This window comes from Podarcis vaucheri, assembly GCF_965113315.1.
Source record: "Podarcis vaucheri genome assembly, chromosome: 7".
Classification (NCBI taxonomy): Eukaryota; Metazoa; Chordata; class Lepidosauria; order Squamata; family Lacertidae; genus Podarcis; species Podarcis vaucheri.
In genome coordinates, this window is record NC_138765.1 from 38,376,355 (window position 1) to 38,399,088 (window position 22,734).

Here is a 22,734-nt window from a genome sequence, read left to right on the forward strand (position 1 = left end):
AACTCTGAAAAATCACAGCTGCTGTGAAGCAGAGAACTATGGGAGGTGTCTACTGTAGTAATAAGTAGCTTGTTTCAGTAATGGAAGGATTTATTCTGAGGCAACTGAACTTTCCCCCCTCTCCCCTGTAATCTGTTTGAAGGCTCCCTACCCTCTGGAACAGAGCTAGGATAGGCATGCTGCAAAGGGGTGAGAAAGGAAAGGGGGAAATTCTATTGCTGAAGTGTAAATCCTTGCACTAATGGAACCGCTTTTGAGGTTTTTTCTACAAGCGGCATATAAATTTTATGAAATAAAAAAATGCACTCACTGAGTAACTCATTTGCAATTGAGTTAAAATTTCCCTTCCCTTCTCATTTACTCTGTATTCAATTCCAGATTTTGGGCAGGCAGTTAATGTAACAAAAAAATTCAAAAATAGTGTGTTTTAAACTCATTGGGCGTTACTCAGTGCAAATTAAAATATTTAGGCACATATATATTCAGAAATATGAACAGTTTATTTTGAAACAACAATAAACCTGTTTGGCAAAACAATAAATAGGTGGAAATGAGAGAATTATACTATATTGGACATTTTGGCTATTACTAAAACGATCATTCTCCCCAAATTAACAGATCCCCCTTACTGCTACATGCAAGAGGTAAAGCGTGTCAACTTACAGAATCACTTCTATGACAACAAAGAATGGGTACTGGATTGCCCCTCAAGGAGGGATTTTTACTTTGCTTCAGCATTCATCAAACAAAAGCAAGGATGCCCTCTAGTGAGCATTTACAACAGCACAACTCATCAGGTAGGTAGACCTCAGTAGCATCCTTAAAAGAACCAAGGGACCATTTGGGGCACACTTATGGACGTGACCTGCCCTTGCATAACTCAGAATATCAATAAGAGAATCAGAGAATCCTGGAGTTGAAAGCAACCAGCAGCCCTCCTGCCCCTCCACACTCCCAAATTCTTATCAGGATGGTCCCCCATCCCTGCAGAACTAATTTGAGGGTAAAGGGAGAGGAGGGGGAAGTTTCTCCTCTCCCTTGCCCTCCTGGTGCACAACCCTTGCCTAAGGGTTAGGGTTCTTTAAACCATACTGCAACCATTCTGAAGCCTGGGGGCTTCTCACCTGAGATTCCCAACCTTCACATTTCACTACACATTTTCATAGGGGTGTTTTAGTGTTTGGTAGGAAGGGCAGGATAAAGATGGTGCAAGCAATGGAAGTCTATTATGCACCTGCAGAGTCATTCCCACTTCGCAAATAGAAAGGGAATGGGGAAGAGAAGGGAGTGTAAATTCTTGTTAAGTTTTAACAAGAATGCTCATCATTTTCCCAGCTTCCTCTTGTTCTGCAACAGGGCTAGAACCGTGTTGTTTTTCTAAAACTTTTGCTCAAGCTACTCGATTCTTGAATTAGAAGTTACAGTTTTATGTTCTGAGCTTTGCTTTCCAGACCTCCCTGGTCATAAAAACTGCTGAAAGGGAAATTGTCAGAGCGACAATCTGCAACCTTCATTAATTTAATGTTGGCTGGAAAGAAATCAGCGCTTTGACATCTCCTTCCCAAGGCATCAGACAAGCTTTCACACATGGTTAAGCAAGGGGGAAAGGATTTTTTTTTATTCCAAAAAGTAATAAATGCAAATGCTATCAAACAACAGTTGCGTAACCTGTACATCTGCTAGGCAGGGGAAGTTTGCTTCAAAAGCCCAGCCAGGGCAAGAACAGAAGGCAACCTGTGCTGTTGGGAGGAAGAGAGCGGAGGAGGGCCTAGTTCTCTGTAGGGAAAATGGCAAGCATCAGCCTTCCCCCCAGCTTGGTGCCCTCCAGCTGTTTTGGACTACAACTCCCATCATCCCTGACCATCAGTTATGCTGGCTGGGGCTGATGGAAGTTGCAGACCAAAGCAGCAGGAGACACATCAATCTTCCTCAGAGGCTGTCTCCATGCCAACAGTCTCCTGACTAACATTGCAAGAGTCTCAGGAACTGGTGCTACTCTGGGGGACGGAGAAGACTCAGTTTATGGTCAGCACGTCGCTCTGGATCTCGTGGCTCAGCTGGGTTTGGAGATCGCTCAGTTTCTTCTTCAAGCCAGACAACGCAGAGAGGACGATGGTCTCAGGACGCAGGGAGCCACAGGACTCTACGTTGTAGTAAAACCTGAGAGGATAAAGAGGCCAGAGAGGTTTTCAGAGAGAGATGCTCTTTGCTCGAACCCCAGCACACAGCAAGGGAAACTCAAGAGAACTATCTTTATGACACTGCTTATTAAAAGGATGCACTGCAACTCAGTTGTTTGTGAATGTCTAAAGTGCTTCAGTTTTCCATGGAGGCTGATGACACTCGCCAGGGAAGAAGAGGTGCTCTGGGTTATGCTGGGAATGTATACACAGACCACTAGTCCCAGCTCAGCGTTGTCCAAAATAGACTAGAAGCAGCTCTCCAGGATTTAAGATAAAGGACATTCCCAGTCCTATCTAGAGAAGAACCTGGGACCTATTGCATGCAAATTAGGTTCTCCTCCACTGAGCTACGGCTATAACACAATATTCAACATACAGATCATAGATATATTTATGAAAGTGGATAGAGAAAAGCTTTACTCCTGCTCTTGTAACAATAGAACTTAGGGACATCCAATGAAGCCGAATTTTTGGAAGATTCAGGATAAAAGAAAATACTTCTTCACACAGCGCAAACTTAAAACTGTGGAATTTGCTGTTACAAGATGTAGTGGGCAAAATAATGTCACACATACACACAGGCGCTGGTAAGATATCAAACGCCTCACCTCTCTGGCTTTCCATTGGGATCATATGGAGCCTGGGCTTCATCTTCATCAATTTCAGAGTATTCACTCTTTGGCCTACAATAGAGACATAACATTGCCAGAAATTTTGAATCCATAAGGAGAAAACAAACTACCCCTCGGCCCATAAATATTGGGAAAAATAGGGGGAAATGCAATACCAAATTTGTTCAGCACATTTTATTGATTTAACCTTGCATTTATCTCTCACCTTGATTGCAAACAGAAATGACAGATCAGGGCAACCAGCAGGAGGGCAGACTCCCACCCCCATTTTGGGGCATCTTTGTGCGGATGTATAAAAATTTAATCCACAGGGCTTGCCAATCTCTGTTCCTTCCACATAATGTTAGATGTAAAGTTCGCAATATACCCTAAACAGTTTGCTTTTATTTAAACTAGAGATACAATGGGGAGGAAGAGATTGATTTGTGTTTTAAGAAGAACTTGTTACTCCCTACAACAGTTTGAGAACTGAATCACAAAAAAATCGCACCTCTCCAAATTTGGTGATGCAGTTCTTGAACCAAAATCCATGTACAGTAATGCATTTATTAGCATAAAGTGTGCATAAAAATGCACATTAGTACAGTAGTCCCTAAACTTCCGCCACCCCCTCACAGACAACTTGAAAATGCTGACGGTCTTGGCAGACCACTCAATGATCTTCCCGCCTGTTTTAGCAATTGTAATGTGCTGTGCCAGATAATGTATGATATTTCATTGTGTTTTTACAAACATGTTATGATCCACCTGAATGAGGTGGTCCCAGTTTGAGAAACTGGGACATTGCCTGGGAAAAGATGTGAATTAGGTGTTAAAATGCTGGTGAACATTCTTCAGAACTTTTTTTTTTAAAATAAACAATGTAGAAATCTGGTCAACTGAATTTAAGAGTGAAAAAACAAGAAGTAGAAGTTGACAACTTTGTGTCTTCCCCACTTGAAATGCCTCTGTATGGAAACCCACCATTCCTCTGGTTTAGGGTAGACAGTGTGTCGCAGGGCGTTATCTGGGTCGTACTCAAAAGCCACTCCTGCTGTGGGGTTCCACTTGGCGTGCTCCTTGCCAAACCCCTTCTTGGCATACGCTCGCAGCCTCAGCTCCTGGCCTTTCCGTAACTTGACAATTAGGATGTCTAGAAGAAGAACACAGAGATACACTGGTGAAGAGGTGTAAAACAGCTGTGATGCTTTGTACCTTCAAAATCACCTCTCACCAGAAGCCCAAACAGGGGTGTATTAACATGGGGCTGCTGGGGCAGGGATCTTGGCATCTAGTTCAAGGACACTCCCTCAATACCAACAGTTGTGCTGCTCACACAAAGGTGGGCGGGGACCTACATGGACCATCTCTCATCCCATGTTGAGTACATGTGTATTAATGCCTATAAAGCCCTTGGGCCTCAAAGGCTATGTGACTGGATACAATTCAGGAAGAATTAAGCAAAGAAGTCTAGTTTGATCAGAGAATCCAGCTCTGTTCAGGCATGATTCCTGGATGGGGTATCCCATCTTCATGTTTCCCTACTCATATATGTGCATATGGATGCTGGGAATGGAGCTCCCCCTCCCTACACCTTACACAAGTTGATTCTCATGTAACAGACCTTCTCTTAAACTGAGTTTTCCATAATGTGCAGATGAGTATGTCTAAAGAAAACAAACACAACAGATGAATATGTCTAAAGAAAACATACACAATTGTACCTGCAACCCTTTGGGAGGCTAGGGGCTCAAACCTGCCATCTAAAGGCAACTCTCACCAGAAGCCAAAATATGGGTGCATTGTGGTGGACTTCTCATAGGTATCCATACATATTACACAACCTGGTACAGCATCAGTTGCATCAAAGGATGGCTCCATAGAGATACAATACAATCACATGGCTAACTCTGCCTGTAGATTGCCTTTGGCTTGGGTACCTACCATCCTGTTCAACGTAGTCATTAGGGTCATTATCTCTGCTCCTGGACGTCACCTGTGTGGAGCCAAGAGAGAAGAGGTCATGGGAAGACAGTTTGCATCTTCTGAATTTAAAAACTGAGTTCCTCGCTTAAACACAAGGCCTGCAGAGTTGGATCAGAATACCACTTGATCCCAATCTGCTTTTCTCCCACCCTGACTTAGGAGCATAGGAAGCTTCCTTATAATGAGGGAGACTATTGGTCTAACTCAATATTGTCTACACTGACTGGCAGAAGCTCTCCAGGCTTTCAGACCTCTCCAGGGTTCTTTCCTAGCCCTACCTAGAGATACGCTGGGGGTTGAACCAGGGGCCTTCTGCAAGCAAAACAGGTGCTCTACCACCAAGTTAGAGCCCTGGTGTATAAGACATCAGGCGTCATATACATGCAGGTCCTGCTGTCCACCTGCTCTGCAAAAACTCACTTATCTGCACATAAAGAATCATGCCCAAAGCTCACTAAAAACAGCAGATTCAGATATCTGAACACCGGGAGTTTGCTTGCTTCCTTATTTCCTTGCATATTTGTGCTTTGCTGGTGGGTGGCAGCCATTTTGGGGAAGAAACCATGCAGGGAGGGAGGGAAGGAGGAAGTAAGCAAGATCAAATGAATCAGAAAGCAGGAGACATTGGACAAATCAGTTTTTTTCCTTTGTTGGTTGGCTACAACCATTTCAGGAAGTAACCATTGAAAAATGGAGAGAGATTGGAAAAAATACAGATTAGAAATATTGACATAGGAAATAATGGAAATCATGGACTAGCTATGCAAATGGCCACCAAATGAATGGAAACAGCATGTACAGTATTTGGGGGTACCTTTGAGGCATTGTCCTCTCTTATTCCTGCACTGGAGCTTTCCTACATTTCTTCACTTTTATTTGTACCAAAAAAGACAATTAAGAGACTTTGCAGAGATAGAGCAGGAACTCCGTACTGACCGGGATAACTCGGGGGTTGTTGGAGATGAGGTCACGTGATGTGACGTGGCGGGTCTGGTCTTCATTGCATCGGACATCGAGCGTGAACTCCACCGAGCACTCAGGACAAAATTCATCACAGGTGCAATCCTGAAGGGAGGGGAAGAAAAGCAGGACAGGATGGTCCAACTGCAACTCGAAACATCTCCCATCAGTGATGCTGCTGCTGCTCTCCCACCCCAAGAACTAGAACACAGGACCCTGAAGTGGATCAGAGCCAACAGCCCATCTAGTCCAGCATCCTGTTCCTACTGTGGCTGACCAGATGTTTATGGGAAGATGCAAGCTGCCCAAGAAGGCAACAGACCTCTCTTGTTCACGATTCCCAGAAAATGATCATTTAGCAAAATAGGAAGTGGGCAGAACCATGTGCACCAGTTTCCTTGGAGGAAAGTTGGGATATAAATGTACTACTAATACGAAGAAAAATGGCGTGGAAATGAACTTGTCAGATATGTTTGCTTGACACAACATGGTCTAATTTTGCCACAAACTAAGCAACCAATGGCCAAGGTCATCTAATTTTGGTGCAAATTTTGTGCAAGCAAATCAGGATGACTGTTTGATATACTAGTTGTCTGCAAGTAAACAAGGAATTAGAAACAAGACACTCCTGGATCCTTTCTGGCTTCCTGAAGGATACTATGCCCTGGTGGCCAACAAAGGAGGAAAAGAGATGTGAAGGAAGTGGTCCATGAGAGGCCCCTTTGAAGTGGTGAGGGAGATCTTTGGCCCTCTGTCTCCAACTCCCTTTCCACAGTGATCCTCCAAGAAATCTAGTTTGCTGACTAGGGTCAATACTCACCCGAGAATACTGCAGCTTATCAACAACATCATCACTGGTAAGTGGGATCAAACCTAAGAAGGAAATGAGTGAAAACAGCCATGTGAGGGTTGGAAGGCAGCCAGCCAGTCAGCATCAACAAACAGAGTTCCCTGTTCAAATTTCAGACACCAGAATAACTTTTGTGGCTCACAGTATCCCAGAGGTAAAAAAAGAAATAGCCCCAAAGACTGGAGTGGGTGGGGAAACAAACCTCAACAAGGTACTGAAAAAACATCAGATGGAACTTAATAAAATAGTGAAATGTCCAATACATCTCATTATTTTATTAAACTTTGGGGCTTGTCTCTTTTTGGGGAAATATCACAGTATCCAAAGGGGGGGGGGGTTGGCGGGGAGAGGATAGAAGAGAAAAAAACCCCACGAAGATGAAGGAGAAACTTAAGAGCCCATTTAGCTGTATGGAAAAACTGGCACACCAAACCAGCCCTTCCAAACCCTGCACTCATTCCTCTCATTTTTCACTCTTAATTGTATAATAATGACAGGCTGGTGGTATTCTAAAATTGGGAATCTGTTGGCTTATATGGATGAAAGATTTCTATGAAAATATGAGCTATTAACAGGGCTTGAGCTACAAGCAAATCTACAGAAATTACGTACAGCCTGATCAATATATGTCAGGTCTTACTCATATACCACCTGAAACCTTGGGGAAGGCAAGCTGCTCAACCCTTAATTTGATGACTAATGGCCACTCAAAATCAGTATAGCAAGATGTTGGAGATCCCTAAAGACTGCTTTTATGGAGATTTGATCAACAACTTTGGGAATGAGCAGTTATGAAAAAGCTAATTCAAGTCATGCAAGAGAAAAAGGAAAACGATCTGATAACTTTTATGCAGTTGGGTTTAAATGTATTGTTTTTGCAACAATTAAAATGCACAGGGATTTATGGAGGGACACTTTTAATTCCTTTTGCTGAAGTATTGTTATGATTTCTAAATAACAAAACATCGTGCCTCTCTTCCTTGTTTCTTTATGTACCTTATTGTATCTCATTGATTATATGTGGAAAATAGTTTTTTTAAAAGATGCAAGAGAAAGAGGCAATGGGATGATGAGAGTTCAGTTCAACATTTGGAGGGCATCACGTTGGTGAACTGTGCAACTGCTGTACAATGTTTAAAAAATTCGGGTGCTTTATAAGTGATAAGTAAAAAACAACAGGTACATGAATCTCATGAAGTGGACTCTGGACCGCAAAAGCTTCTACCATAATACACTTGCTAGTCTTTAAGACACTACAAGACTTGCTGCACCACAGGCTAATGCTGCCCCTCTTTAAAGAGTAATGAGGGGTTGTATTTTTTGTTTTCCTTCATTCCATCTTCTACGTACTCACCCAGCCTGTGTGCAATGAACTCATCATGGAGTACAGAGGAGTTGGCGTCTATCTGGACCCAGTCTATGGCTGCAAACAAGACAGTAAGAACCCAAAATGAGAAAATACTTTTTCATCCATCAACGGTAAGAGAATGTGGGCTCTGAGGCACATCTACACTTCAAACTAGGCTTCTCCCCTGGTGCTCTCCATATGTTTCAGATTACAATTTCTGTCAGCTCCAGACAGTACAGCTACATGATGCTAAACCTAAATTGGTTTGGTTGTAAAGAGTGGCCCCCAAGTTCCTTTGAGAACTGCAGACTGGGGGCGATGCTGAAAATTTTCTGCTAGAGACCTGGAATTTCCTTAGAGGACTACAGTTCTGGAGGGCCTTGAGAGAAGCCTTGGCAGTCCACTTTAGTATAGAGCTGAAAACTTCAACGCTATTAGAGAAGCATGCAAAAGCACAACTTTTTGTAAGTAATACATTCAAATCTAGGTTACTGACCAGGATGAATAATATTTTTTCTTCTTTCCTTGCAAGAGAGCTTGAAAATTGGGGTCTTGGTGGACCACTTAAATCCCCCCTTCAGAGCCAGCATAATCAAAAACAGTGCTGTGTTTTGAAGACCACTAAGAGGCCCCAGACCAAGCTCTGGAAAAGAACCCCTTTTAATTGTATTCTTTGGGGTGGGGGAGTTAATTAGCACACTGCACCAGTGCCATAATGTGAAAATCATGGTCCCTAAGCCAGGACTTTGCTAGCCTGTTTGATAAATCCAACCCTGGGAAAAACTGCCTCAATCTCCAGTGTCAGGGAAGGGGGAAATCAAGTGCAAGGAAGGCCCAGTTCAGATATCTCAACCTTTCTGAGGACTACCTGAGTGCAGCTTGTGGACAACAATATCTGAAATAGGACAGAAACATGTTGTGTGTGTATGATGCATGTGCATGCGTACCAGCATCTTTGATCAGCCTAGCAATATAATTATCTTGCAAGAAGAGACAAAATATAAAATGGGGAAATACCTATGATGGGAACTTCAGCAATGAAGACTCTCCTGATGGAATTTGCTACTCTAGAATAGAAAAAACAACAGTTTTTATACAATCTGAATTGTATTTCTGAGCCACGTGTGTGAAGTTATGAGCCCCCTTCTCAGCTCGTGCTTTGAGAACTATTTCTGAAGTGCCCTGGGTGCAATCTCCCTCTAAAACTCTGCTATGGATCAGAGCCCTGAGACAAGGCAGCCAGGGCAAAGGAACCACAACCAGGCCATGGAGGGGATCTTGCAAGAGACTCATATTTCAATGCAACAGAGAAGCAGAGGGTGGGGGCAGTTTGAAGAGAAAAACCACAAGTTGTGTTGAGGAAAACAAGTCTTTTAAGAGTCAGTGGCACAGTGTAGACTTAATGGGAAATGACTGGGCCAATTTCAGAGGAAACCAATAGTCCTTTCCTGCTTGGTAGTTTACTGATGTGTGCATGTGTTTCTAAGTGTTATCTGCCCAAAGTGCTACCCTCCAGAGTCTTCCTCATCCAGGGCTTATGCATGCATATGATCACTAATGTGCCCAATAGTACAGACTTTGCTATGTTACACATAGCAGCTGCTGACAGATTCATTCTGAACTGATTTTAATATTCTATAGAACAATTACATAGAGAGAGTTATAGTTAGAGTTGTTAATAGTTCCTACAGATATTGTTAGCATCTCTTTAACCAGAAGAACAAGCACTTGCATTGCCAAGCATCCTGTTCTCAGTGGCCAACCAGATGCCCCAACCAGAAACCCACAAACAGGACCAGAACACAACAGCCCTCTCCCCTCCTGTAGTTTCCAGCAACTGGTATTCAGAAGGATTGTTGCAGAGCATAGCCACTGCAGGTAGCAGCCATCAACAACCCTATCCTCTACAAATCTATCTTCTTTGAAAGTCATCCAAGTTGGTGGCCATTGCTGCCTCCTGTGGGAGTTTAACTATGCGCTTGCATGAAGGACTTTCCTCCATCCGTCCTGAAACGTCCAACATTCAGCATCACTGAATGTCCACAAGTTCTAGTGTTATGTGGAGGAGGGATCTCTCTCTACAGCATATATAACTTTATAAACTTCCATCATGTCCTGGCCTTCCTCACCTTTTCTCTAACCTAAAAAGCCCCATAATGCTGTAACCTGTTGAATGTGGGATAACCTCAGGGCAGATAAATGACTTTTTCACACAGCACAGTTAAACAGTGGCATTCTCTCCCACAAGACATGGTGAGGGCCAGCAGTTTGGATGGCTTTAACATTCATGGGGTCTATGACCAGGGCCGGATTTAGGTTTGATGAGGCCCTAAGCTACTGAAGGTAACGGGGCCCTTTATATATCCAGCTGTCTTTTGTCAACAACAAATTGTCGCTGTTTTTTGTGTTGAATACATGCTATATGGTAATTTATGGACCTAATCTAATAGGTATCTAAAGCCATTTGCACAGATCAAAATATGTATTTTATCAAAGTCCAGTTTTTTCCCCTTTAATTTTTTTTGGGGCCCCCAAGAAAGTGGGGCCCTAAGCTATAGCTTGTTTAGCTTATACGTAAATCCGGCACTGTGAATCCACGGCTACTACCCCCAACATCCACGCGCTGCCCGTCCCCCCGCCCGCATGGGAGGCCAGAGCCCCCTGAATCCTGAACATCCCAAGGCGGAGAAGAGTGCTGTCTCTGGCCCTGCTCTCGGGCTTCCCAATGGGGGGTGTGGCTGCTAGACTAGCTGCGCCCCACTGCGTTTTGAGCCCCCAAAGCTCTTCTCTCTTCGATGTGCATGCAGTGAGTTGAGAGCGGGGGGTTCAAGGCGCGCGGCGGATCGGTAGTAGCGCGGCCCGAGAGGAACCCGCCCGGGGGAGGCTTGCGGAGGCCCCGACCCCACGCCCGTAGCCCCCGCCTCTCCTCACGCCAGGTCGGTGTTCTCGATGATGAACTTGACGTTCTCGTCGCTCAGCTCCGTGATGCGCACCGTCGGCTGGTTGGCGTAAGGCATGGCGGGGCCGCCCGGCAGAAGCACCAGGACTTGGAGGAGGAGCGGGGACAATTCTTCCGTGCCTCCTGCCTGGGAGAGGCGCAGCCCAGCGCCGGCTCACGGTTCCTTGCTCGCCCCCCAGCGACCCGGAGGACCCGGCCTGGGCGGCTGCCTCGTGGTCGCTGCTCTCTGCTTCCCTCTGTGGCTCTGGTGGGCCTTTGCTCTCCGCCGCAAGCCAGGGGATGTTTCCCTCGCCTGGATACGTGGAGTTGTGGTTGTTCCTGCTGCTTCTCCTCCTTCATCTGCACATGGGACACAAACTCTGTCAATAATCACGTCGGCTGCGTATTATAAGGACCTTTGAGTGCTTCAGTTGTTGTTGCCCTCATATTTATATCCCGCCATTCCTCCCAGTGCGGCTTGCATTAAAAGCATCACACAATAAAACACAATTTGGGTAAGAAAGCATAGTGCACAACTTTGCTATAATTTTGTTTCCTCCAGATACATATAGTACCACAATGTGTAGAATGACCCTGAAGGACTCCTGAGAAAGGGGAGGGAACTGGAGGGGAATATATGCTCTGTGCAAATGACTGAACTCGCGCTTGTTTTGTGAATCTATCGCACTTGCTCCTTCTGCCACCCCGGATGGCAGAATAAAGCTTTTTCTCTGAAACTATTCCTTGAGTCAAAATAAAAAAATTCCTTCCAGTAGCACCTTGTTGTTGTTTAGTCGTTTAGTCGTGTCCGACTCTTCGTGACCCCATGGACCAGAGCACGCCAGGCACTTCTGTCCTCCACTGCCTCCCGCAGTTTGATCAAACTCATGCTAGTAGCTTCAAGAACACCATCCAACCATCTCATTCTCTGTCGTCCCCTTCTCCTTGTGCCCTCCATCTTTCCCAACATCAGGGTCTTTTCCAGGGAGTCCTCTCTTCTCATGAGGTGGCCAAAGTATTGGAGCCTCAGCTTCACGATCTGTCCTTCCAGTGAGCACTCAGGGCTGATTTCCTTCAGAATGGAGAGGTTTGATCTTCTTGCAGTCCATGGGACTCTCAAGAGTCTCCTCCAGCACCATAATTCAAAAGCATCAATTCTTCGGCGATCAGCCTTCTTTATGGTCCAGCTCTCACTTCCATACATCACTACTGGGAAAACCATGGCTTTTACTATACGGACCTTTGTTGGCAAGGTGATGTCTCTGCTTTTTAAGATGTTGTCTAGGCTTGCCATCGCCTTTCTCCCAAGGAGCAGGCGTCTTTTAATTTCGTGACTGCTGTCACCATCTGCACTGATCATGGAGCCCAAGAAAGTAAAATCTCTCACTGCCTCCATTTCTTCCCCATCTATTTGCCAGGAGGTGATGGGCCCAGTGGCCATGATCTTCGTTTTTTTGATGTTGAGCTTCAGACCATATTTTGCGCTCTCCTCTTTCACCCTCATTAAAAGGTTCTTTAATTCCTCTTCACTTTCTGCCATCAAGGTTGTGTCATCTGCATATCTGAGGTTGTTGATATTTCTTCCGGCAATCTTAATTCCGGCTTGGGATTCATCCAGCCCAGCCTTTCGCATGATGAATTCTGCATATAAGTTAAATAAGCAGGGAGACAATATACAGCCTTGCCGTACTCCTTTCCCAATTTGGAACCAATCAGTTGTTCCATATCCAGTTCTAACTGTAGCTTCTTGTCCCACATAGAGATTTCGCAGGAGACAGATGAGGTGATCAGGCACTCCCATTTCTTTAAGAACTTGCCATAGTTTGCTGTGGTCAACACAGTCAAAGGCTTTTGCATAGTCAATGAAGCAGAAGTAGATGTCTTTCTGGAACTCTCTGGCTTTCTCCATAATCCAGCGCATGTTTGCAATTTGGTCTCTGGTTCCTCTGCCTCTTCTAAATCCAGCTTGCACTTCTGGGAGTTCTCGGTCCACATACTGCTTGAGCCTTCCTTGTAGAATTTTAAGCATAACCTTGCTAGCATGTGAAATGAGTGAAATTGTGCGGTAGTTGGAGCATTCTTTGGCACTGCCTTTCTTTGGGATTGGAATGTAGACTGATCTTCTCCAATCCTCTGGCCACTGCTGAGTTTTCCAAACTTGCTGGCATATTGAGTGTAGCACCTTAACAGCATCATCTTTTAAAATTTTAAACAGTTCAGCTGGAATACCATCACTTCCACTGGCCTTGTTATTTGCAGTGCTTTCTAAGGCCCATTTGACTTCACTCTCCAGGATGTCTGGCTCAAGGTCAGCAATCACACTACCTGGGGTGTACGAGACATCCATATATTTCTGGTATAATTCCTCTGTGTATTCTTGCCACCTCTTCTTGATGTCTTCTGCTTCAGTTAGATCTTTACCACTTTTGTCCTTTATTATGGTAATCTTTGTACGAAATGTTCCTTTCATATTTCCGATTTTCTTGAACAGATCTCTGGTTCTTCCCATTCTGTTGCTTTCCTCTATTTCTTTGCATTGCTCGTTTAAGAAGGCCTTCTTGTCTCTCCTTGCTGTTCTTTGGAAATCTGCATTCAATTTCCTGTATCTTTCACTATCTCCCTCGCATTTTGCTTGCCTTCTCTCCTCCGCTATTTGTAAGGCCTCGTTGGACAGCCACTTTGCTTTCTTGCATTTCTTTTTCATTGGGATGGTTTTAGTTGCTGCCTCCTGTATAATGTTGCGAGCCTCCATCCATAGTTCTTCAGGCACTCTGTCCAGCAAATCTAAATCCTTAAACCTGTTCCTCACTTCCACTGTGTATTCATAAGGGATTTGGTTTAGATTGTATCTTACCTGTCCAGTGGTTTTTCCTACTTTCTTCAGTTTAAGCTTGAATTTTGTTATAAGGAGCTGATGATCTGAGCCACAGTCAGCTCCAGGTCTTGTTTTTGCTGACTGTATAGAGCTTCTCCATCTTTGGCTGCAGAGAATATAATCAATCTGATTTCGATGTTGCCCATCTGGGGATGTCCATGTGTAGAGTCGTCTCTTGTGTTGTTGGAAAAGCGTGTTTGTGATGACCACTATGACCTGTTCATCTTGTGTGCCCTGCTCGGCGTAGTTCATAGCTTCTCTGAGTTCTTCAAGCCCCTTCGCCACGGCAAGGCAGTGATCCATGAAGGGGAGTAGCACCTTAAAGACCAACTAAGTTAGTTCTTGGTATGAGCTTTCGTGTGCATGCACACTTCTTCAGATACACTGAAGTATCATACCAAGAACTAACTTAGTTGGTCTTTAGGGTGCTACTGGAAGGAATTTTTTTATTTTGACTATGGCAGACCAACACGGCTACCTATCTGTAACTATTCCTTGAGTGTCTGTTGACTCCCATTTCCCCGTCCCAGGCGCAAAGCTCTTCTCACCCGAGGCTAAAAAGGCTACAACCCAAGACCTTGTGACTGGTCTAAGCACTTGTTGCCTTTCATAGCTAGAAAGCTTCAAAGGGTATCTTGTGCATCGCTATTTATTCAACAAAGAATGGAGGTGGTTTTACCACGATGAAGTGGACTGTGGCCTTGAAACCATAATGAATTTGTTTCAGTGCAATCCTATATTCTGAGTCTACAGTACTCAGAAGTAAGCCCCAGTAAGGTTACTTTACTTTGCCTGTATACAGGATGCACTCCAAAGTCCACTGTTGGGCATCTTTTTTAGGACCAGCCTAATATAAAAATTGATAAAATATATGCGCTTAAGATTGCAGCCTTAATATTTGAGATACCACTGCAAGACTGGATGCAATAAATCCTTGCTCTATGCGGTGGGATGCTGAGCCTTCTGATAAAAAGCATTTCAATATATTTTACTGCTTTTTCTTTATCATTCTGGTTTATTTTGTACATTTTAATGCTAAGGGCATTCCTTGATTTGTTACTACTCTTTTTATATCACCTGTTTGAAAGGTAGCTTATCATAAATCTATAAAATAAAACATTTCCGTTTTAAGCTCGTATTTGATTGATGAATGCAGCAGGAGCATCTTTGTGGGGGAGGGAAAATAACTGCTCTCCTCCCCAAATCTCCGGGTTGTAGTAAGAGATACGAAGCTCTTGGGGCCTCCTGTCTCCATGGCAACCAAGCCCGGCTAGTAGTGATTGCAACCGGCGGGAGCGTGGCTGCCTCGCCTTCGCTCACATCCGGGTATTTTCGACAGCCGCTGACCCTCCCTCCACCTCCCGCGGTCGTGAAAGAGGCTGCTTTCCTGACCCACTCTAAGCAGTGGAACAAGTCTTACGCCCCCGAGCTATTTATTTAACAAAAAAAAAATTTGTCCGCTGTTCTTAGTGCCTTCTTATATTTAGCGTGGAAATAAGGCGGCCGCGGTGGCTGCTGGGAGAAGCCGGGCTCTCCTCCAATCAGAGCGCGCGGCGCGGAGCAGAACAACGTTGACGTGACGGGCTCGCGGCGGACCGAGGAAGCGGAGCGAGAACGGTAAGAAGCCCTTTGGCTGGGGGATGGCGGGGAGCGAACGCAGCTGAGGGAAGCTTTAAACCTTAGCCTCCCTCACGCGTGTTTCTGCCCGGCACGTGCTTACAGCCCCTTCTTTCCTTCCTCAGCCGTAGGCCCTAGTACCCGGATGTGCCGCTTTCCACCCTTCCCGCCCCGCTTTAACGTGCCGAACACCATTAACGCCAGGGCAGAAGGGGCCGCTTGACCCAGCGTCCTGCTTCCGAACAGCGGTCGCTCACTAGATAGCGGGGGGCGAGGGTTTCCCCTTCCTGCTTATCCCCAACACCATGGAGAAACTGTGCGGAGCCAGACTGCCTCTGCACCTGGAGGCTCTATTTTGAAATCATTGGCTAACAGCAGCAGATGACCCTCTTCTTCCTGCTCTGTGGATTTGTCACTCAAACCACTTGGGCTGCAGACCTACACACCTTTAACTGGAAGTACGGCCCAGTGAGCTTATTTCTGAGTAGACATGCAAAGGACTGTGCAGCCACCGGTAACTGTCGCCTTGGATTTTTCTAAACCCTCTCCTAAAGCTGCCAGTTCTGCCCGTAAAAGGTTCCGTGTTTAATCAACGGTTCTTCCAGATAAAGTAGGTGATGGAAGAGGCCTTGCCTGAGACCAGGATGAGCCACTACCAGCACGTAGCTAGATGAGCCCAGTGGTCTTGAGTCTGTATGAGTGAGGTTTTGTATGTTCACATACAACAAATTCTTTAAAGCAGAAGTTGTGTGCTTTATCTTGTCTTTCCTAAATCTACTGTGGATCAGTTGGTGATCCCCAAGTTCTAATATTAAGAGAAGGCAATATATTTATTTTCTATCCATCCATATCACATCACCCATAGCGTTATCAACCTCTAGCATATTATTCCAGAGTTGTCTTCTTTTGCTCAAACACTTAAACAAAATAATAGAGGGGTTGTTCGCTTTCTTAAGGAAAGGTTTTTCTTTCTCTGCATCTGTCCAACTTTACTGTAGCCTTCTTCAAGAGGAGCTCCAGGGACAGTCCTGTTAGCACTGCCTCCCACCACTATTGTGATTGCACTCTGCACAGTTTGGAGAATGACAGCAGGCAGAGCTAGTAAACTTGTCTCCATAGGGCCCCCCATATTTTTTGTTAGCATATGCAGAAACATGTGTCATTGAGCTAGCCGTCTAGCATCCATAAGGACAGGAAACAGGGATACGAACTTACAGACTTACCTCTTTATACGAACATCCAGACTTGCACTCTCAGAAACAAGGATATGAACATATATGAGGATGAGACTGAGGGAATGTGTTGCCTACAGCTGCTCAATGAATCTAGAAGAGTTTACAACTCAAGTCTCTTAGCTACTTTGTTACACTGCTGTTTATCATAATAAATTTGTTAGTCATTAAACTGCCATAAGACTCTTCTTTGTTTTAGCTCTCTGACATAATACAATTTAGATCCTTGCCTCGCTATAGCAGGCTTCTGGTTGTTGCTGCTGGGTAGGATCAAAGCTCTGTGTACAGTGGAGGAATAAAGCCCATTGAGCATAGTGGTACTTTCTTCTGAGCAAATCTGCAGAAAGTGGTGGAAAGTCAAGGGGCAGTTGAATGCCACACAGGAAAATCTCCACAGCTGGAATGCAGCCATAGAAAAGGCCCTCTTGCATGTGTCAACAGACATAGCATCACCCTGCGTCATGACATAGAGAAGTGCCTCTCCATCTTGTGTATGGGAGAAGGAATTCCTTTAGGTTCTCTGGACTCCAAGCCATTTGGGGTTTATAAAGGTAATCTCCAGAATTTTAATTGCACCTGGAAATGTATTGCTAACTAGAGCAGTTGTCCTTAAGTGACCACAATATTTTCCTGCATTCATGAGCATCCCAAGCCACACTGTGGACCATTTAAAGCTTCCAGAGGTTCTCTTCATAGGTAGCCTCATGTAGTACATTACAGTAGTACAGTCTTTATGTAACCAAGACATGCTACCGTGGCTAGATACAGAAATGAACATAGTTGGTGCACCAGCCTAAACTGGGCAAACGTCCTCTGGCCACAGCTACTTCCTTGGTATTCAGAAGGTGGTTGGGCCCAGAAGTCCCAAACTATGCACCTTTATTTTTCAAGATGTCTGCTACTTTCTTTAGAAAAGCCTGAACATTGCTCATCCTGCCTTTCAGCAGGATTATGTAAAGCTACATTAACTCTTCATTACTAACTAGTTAACATAGCATGAAAACAGCACGGAAACTACCTTGCCAAAATGATTAGTCCTGTTCCTTTCTTGCGACGAATCTCACAAAGGTCCTTGACACAGAAGTGATGTTGCAGCTATGAAATCTTGCTCTAGATAGTGGGCATAAAAAAAATATTTTGCAGTGTTGCGCTGGAGCACCCCAGAGGCATGCCTGTGTGTGTGTGTGTGTGTGTGTGTGTGTGTGACACATGTAGTGTTGAATCTTGCACTATTAATTGGAATGCTTTTAGCACTCTTTTTAGAGCTGGATGTGTCTGAACTCTCTTGGACTTAGGAGGAGGAATTTTAAATACACTACTAAAAGCAGACTATAGGATTGGTGTGAACTCAGCTATCGCAATATGGGAAGTTCTTGATGTTCAGCAACAGAGTTATTAACTGGAAATTGTGTACAAAGCAATGTGACTTGTTTTGTCCCTGTCTGCAGAGTGGGCTGTGCATTGAAATAGCACAATGTTATTTTCTTTACTACACAAGATTGTTTTACATTGCAAATATGCATTGTCCATTGGTGTTGTATGTGTTTTATCAAGTGAACCTGCATTGCAGGGCTAGAGCTATCGTAATAGAATGGAGTCTCTGTATGAATCCTAAATTGTCTGGGCTTTGTGAAATGTTTCTTAGGACTTCTCCTGAATCTCTCATTATACATTCTCTTTTCTTTCTCAGTAATTTTAGAGTGGTTAATCTTGAAGACAGCCTATCAGCATGCATCTTCTCTAATTTTGTGCTCCAGTTTTATTTTCTTCAAGATGGACCTTACCTTTTAATATTCAATCCACCAGGAATGCCTCCTCAACATTGTTTAAATGAGTGGGACTTGGGGAATGGCACACAAATATATTGTCTTGTCTCTTGCTTGGGTCCGCAACACCTTTTGGTATGGCTGTGGCATGAACACTGAACAGGTAACACCCAGGCACAATTTCCACCTCACACTTTTACTCTACCTATGCAGGCAGAGTAACAGGAGACTATCTGGCATGTATGTGGAGTTGTGTGTGTGTGAGAGAGAACTAAATTTTGTTGCCTTTAGTTCTTAGTGGATGCAAAGGAAAGAAACTCTGTTTCCCTGCCTAGCTACCAAAAATCCTTTTTGCATTTGCTTGAGTAATGATTCCCCAGCATAGTGATTGTCAGTTACTTTATTTAAAAAAGGGTGGAGGAGGAGAGAGACTCTGTGTAAGCCTCTTCCAGGATAAGGAATCAAGCTGAAGAAGGATCAGCTGGTGGCAACAACCTTGATTTGAAGTGGATGAGAATCAGGGAGAAGGAATAGAAGAGGGTCTAAAAAATGGTTTAGAGCATTAGAGACTAACCTTTCAGTCCAGTGTGCTGCAACTTATCAGAGGTATGAGAGAGGCCAACTGGAGTAGCAAGTGAAGCCCTGTCTGCAATGCAGGTATAGTTGTAGGCTGCATAGCTGAGAAGCAGACAGCAGTGTTGGAGAAGCAAGCACAGGCCTCATTCTCTGCCTTAGCCAGCCCTGGGGACCTCCTACTCTACTGCAGTCAAGCCAGAAATTTCTACTTTCAATCTGTCACTGAAAAAAGTGCTGTAGCAGCAGTGAGGAACCCCAGGCTGCTACCTTCCAGACTTCCTTTGGGATTCTGCCCAGGCCACACCTCTCACCAGTTTGAGTGTTTTTGCCGGACTTGAATGTGCCATTGAACTCGGATAATGCCTCTTGCATACTTGTGTGGAGGATACAGAGTGGGGTGTTAGTGTGTGTGCAGAAACTAGTGTACTGTACAAAGGTTTAATTTATGTTCATTGCTGTGCCTACTTTTGCCTCTGGCCCTACTCCCCACTGACATATGACCCCCAGAAGGGAATGTGGCCCTTAGGTTGAAAAAAGTTCCTATTCTGGAACAAGAGCCCTTTATAAATGGATACATAATCAATGTGAATGAGCTGTGCGCACACACATATGCACACACATTGTATATTGGCAAGAGTTGCATTGACCAGCTAGAGGAAAATGAATGGCCCAGCATTCCATTTAATTGACCCATCCAGCCATGTGCAGTTGCTGGAAAGCCCAACAGGGGAGAGCGGTGTTGCCCTCAGGCACTGTTTGATATTTCTGACCACCGTTAGAACAGGCTGTTGGCCTAATCTGCAGGCCCTTATGTTTCACTATGTGATAAATTGTAGACTGGTTATTTTTCTGTTAGAAGTTGGCTATTTCTCTGTTCTGTTTTCCAAATATTGTTTCATTTTAATGGAGGTTGTTGTTTCAGAGCACAGATATTGGCTTAATGCAGCAGGAACTATTGACAGATCTTCAATCTTGATTTTGATGAGTTTTGCTCTACCTGGCTTTTGGACTACTATTTGATTCAGAGAACTTAGTTTACTACCTTCTGCCAGATCCACCTCTTTGGGGTCTCAGTTGTTGCTTTTTCCTCAGCCAGATGTGATGATTCTGGCATCATTCCGCTCATGACTGTGCTATTGCTTTCCATACTGAGCAACCACATTAAGAGTCTGACTGCAGTCCCTTGAATGCAGTAAAATTCTATCCATGTAAAGGCTATAACTTCTGTGCACCAATGGTCTGGAAAATATTGAATGCTGTCATTTGGGAAGAAAGCCCCCTATTTCTTGGCTGGTCCAGGGCTAAATAGCCATTGAACAACAAGAGCACTTAAGTATCTTGCCCCCACCCCTGCCCCTGCTGCTGCCTTCATTCAAAATTTGCCATAATCAGACATAGCCCTCTATTGTTGGACCCTGCCTCCTGAATTCACTCCCCACAGATTGCAAAATCCAAGGGATATAAGGGAGGCTTCAACTGAGGCAGCACTTTCCCATTTTGCTTCAATGAAACAGGATGTCTTTCCCCCAGTATTTAGCAATGTGTTTTTAAAATTATTTCCTAGCATCCATTACTGTCTGCTCGTACTTTTTTTTGGGGGGGGGCAAAGTTTTAAGGTGCAGCTTGAATTCCAGCTTTTATGAATGAGACTAGTTTTCGCTGTTTTTAAGATGAACAGAGCTGAAACTTTCACATACAAAACTGCTTAACCATTTTAACCTAGGAAAACTGAGCTTTCTATTTGTTTTTAAACCCACCATTTTAAAATCAAATCTTACTCTCTCACTAGCTAGATTTATATTGTGTGGAATATAACAGTATATCGGAGTTTTCTTTTTACCCTTTCAAGCTTCCCTGCTAGGGTAGTGCTGAAAGCTAGGTTTCTATAGGCTTCCTACACCTGTAGTTTAGTTCCTGACTCATAATTTGGTGCTGTGGAACAGAGATGTATAAAGAGGCTCCAGTTACGGGGGTGTTTATTATATTGTTTTTAAGGCTTTTATTAAAACCTTCACTTTTAGAAAATGTAAAGAATGCCAAGGCTTCAATTCAAATGCAGTTTTATCTGGAGATTTGTGGGACAAGCTTTCCTTGGCACAAATACCGTATTTTTCGCACCATAGGACACAGTTTTTCCGCCTTAAAAACTAAGGGAAAAAGTCTGTGCGTCCTATGGAGCGAATGCAGGGGGGGAGGCAAGCAGGAAAAGCCCCCAAGAGCCACACACAAGCTTCGAGCGGCTCTTGCGGGCTTTTCCCCAGGAGGGAGAAAGGACTGACGCAGCCAGTCAGTCCCTTCTCCCTCCTCTAGAAAAGCCTTGCGCAATCTCTCCAGTCATGGAAGGCTGCGCAAGGCTAAAGAGGAAGCCAGGGCAGCGAGCACAATCCATCCCGCTCGCTGCCCAGGCTTCCTCTTTAGCCGTGCGCACCTCTCCAGCCGCGGGAGGCTACGCAAGGCTAAAGAAGAAGCCCGGGCAGCGAGCGCGATCCATCCTGCTCGCTGCCCAGGCTTCCTCTTTTGCCTAGCACGCATCTCCAGCCGCGGGAGGCTGCACAAGGCTAAAGAAGCCAACTTTTTAAAAATCTCTCTATCTCTACCTCTTTTTCTTTTTTCGTCCTTTCTCCACCCCCTTATTTTCCTCTGGATCAGTGTTTTTATCTAGATTAACGTTTTAGTTTGGAGGGGGGGAATATTATAAAAAGGAAACTGCAGCTTTTATTTTAGTATACAATAAAAACAGATTAAACAAAACACAAGAGAAGGAACTAGCATAGAAGAAGAAGAGAAAAGGGAAAGAGGGAGGATACAAAGCCATTTACCAGAGGTAGATCTTAACCCTTGCCTCACCTGGGAGCTTCTCTGGGCAGGAATTCCCTCGGCTAAAGTGGGGTGAGGGAAGAGTGGCAGCTAGGGGGGTACCTACCTAGACAGTGAAGCCACATGTCTCTCCAATGAAAATTGGGGGTGGGCATTGTGTGAAGTGGCTGTGGATCTCCTGCCACAGAAGTGTAGGACTGTATAGAGTTGGGAGGGCCACCCGAGGGTCATGTAGCCCAGCCCCCTCACAATGTAGGAATCACAGCTAAAGAACGCCAGGCAGATGGTCCCCCAACCACTGCTTAAAAGCCTCCAGTGGTGGAGACCCCCAACAACTTCCGAGGTCACAGAATTGCAGGGTTGGAAGGGAACCCCAGGAGTCATCTAGTCCAGCCCCGGTGGACAGCGGGCATGATCCATCCCGTTGTGCAAGGCTAAAGATGCTGCTCAAGGCTAAAGAGGAAGCGCGCAGCCTGTCCGTTGCTCTTTGGGGCTGGGGGGGGGGAAATAATATTTTCCCCCTTGATTTCCCCCTCTAAAAACTAGGTGCGTCCTGTGGTCCGGTGCGTCCAATAAAGCGAAAAATATGGTACCAGCCTTTGTAGGTACGCTGCTGACATTTTGCACTAGAGTTCCCATCAGTCTTGGCCAACATAACTCTGCTGGCTAGGCCTGATGGGAGTTGTAGTCCAATGATCAGGACAACATCAGTTTGGGGAAGGCTGGTCGAGGCTAACCCAGGTTCTGAATCACATTTTGTGATCCAGTGCTGTCAGCTAGCCTTACCAATGCTTTTTGCACAGTTCAGTTTAAAAGTACTATCTTTAAATAAAAGTATTATTATTTTAAAATAAACGTAACAGTACCTTTTTACATTTCTAATAATTTTCAGTGAGGTTGATTTCAGAGACACCTGATCCCCACTCCAATTTTCTCCACCTACTGCCCTTCCCACCTCACTCTTGCTGTTTGGAT

At 44.6% G+C, this 22,734-nt stretch overlaps 2 protein-coding genes across 2 annotated transcripts in view; one reads left to right on the forward strand and one right to left on the reverse strand.

Moving 5' to 3' along the window:
- Window positions 1-481: 481 nt before the first annotated feature.
- On the reverse strand, window positions 482-14,934 carry POLR2C (RNA polymerase II subunit C). Its single transcript, XM_082233527.1, has 10 exons — window positions 14,829-14,934; window positions 10,870-11,236; window positions 8,956-9,005; window positions 7,945-8,013; window positions 6,561-6,613; window positions 5,717-5,845; window positions 4,739-4,790; window positions 3,779-3,947; window positions 2,792-2,866; window positions 482-2,160 (listed from the first exon to the last, which is right to left on the reverse strand). Exons 2-10 carry the CDS (start codon window positions 10,953-10,955, stop codon window positions 2,016-2,018), a joined length of 828 nt encoding a protein of 275 aa, XP_082089653.1. The 5' UTR covers window positions 10,956-11,236; window positions 14,829-14,934; the 3' UTR covers window positions 482-2,015.
- A 163-nt stretch (window positions 14,935-15,097) lies between these two features.
- NUP93 (nucleoporin 93) overlaps window positions 15,098-22,734 on the forward strand; it is a 72,022-nt gene continuing 64,385 nt past the window's right edge. The window contains exon 1 of the mRNA XM_082233470.1: window positions 15,098-15,368. The gene's annotated coding sequence lies outside the window, so the exon portion shown is untranslated. The remainder of the gene's footprint in view (window positions 15,369-22,734) is intronic.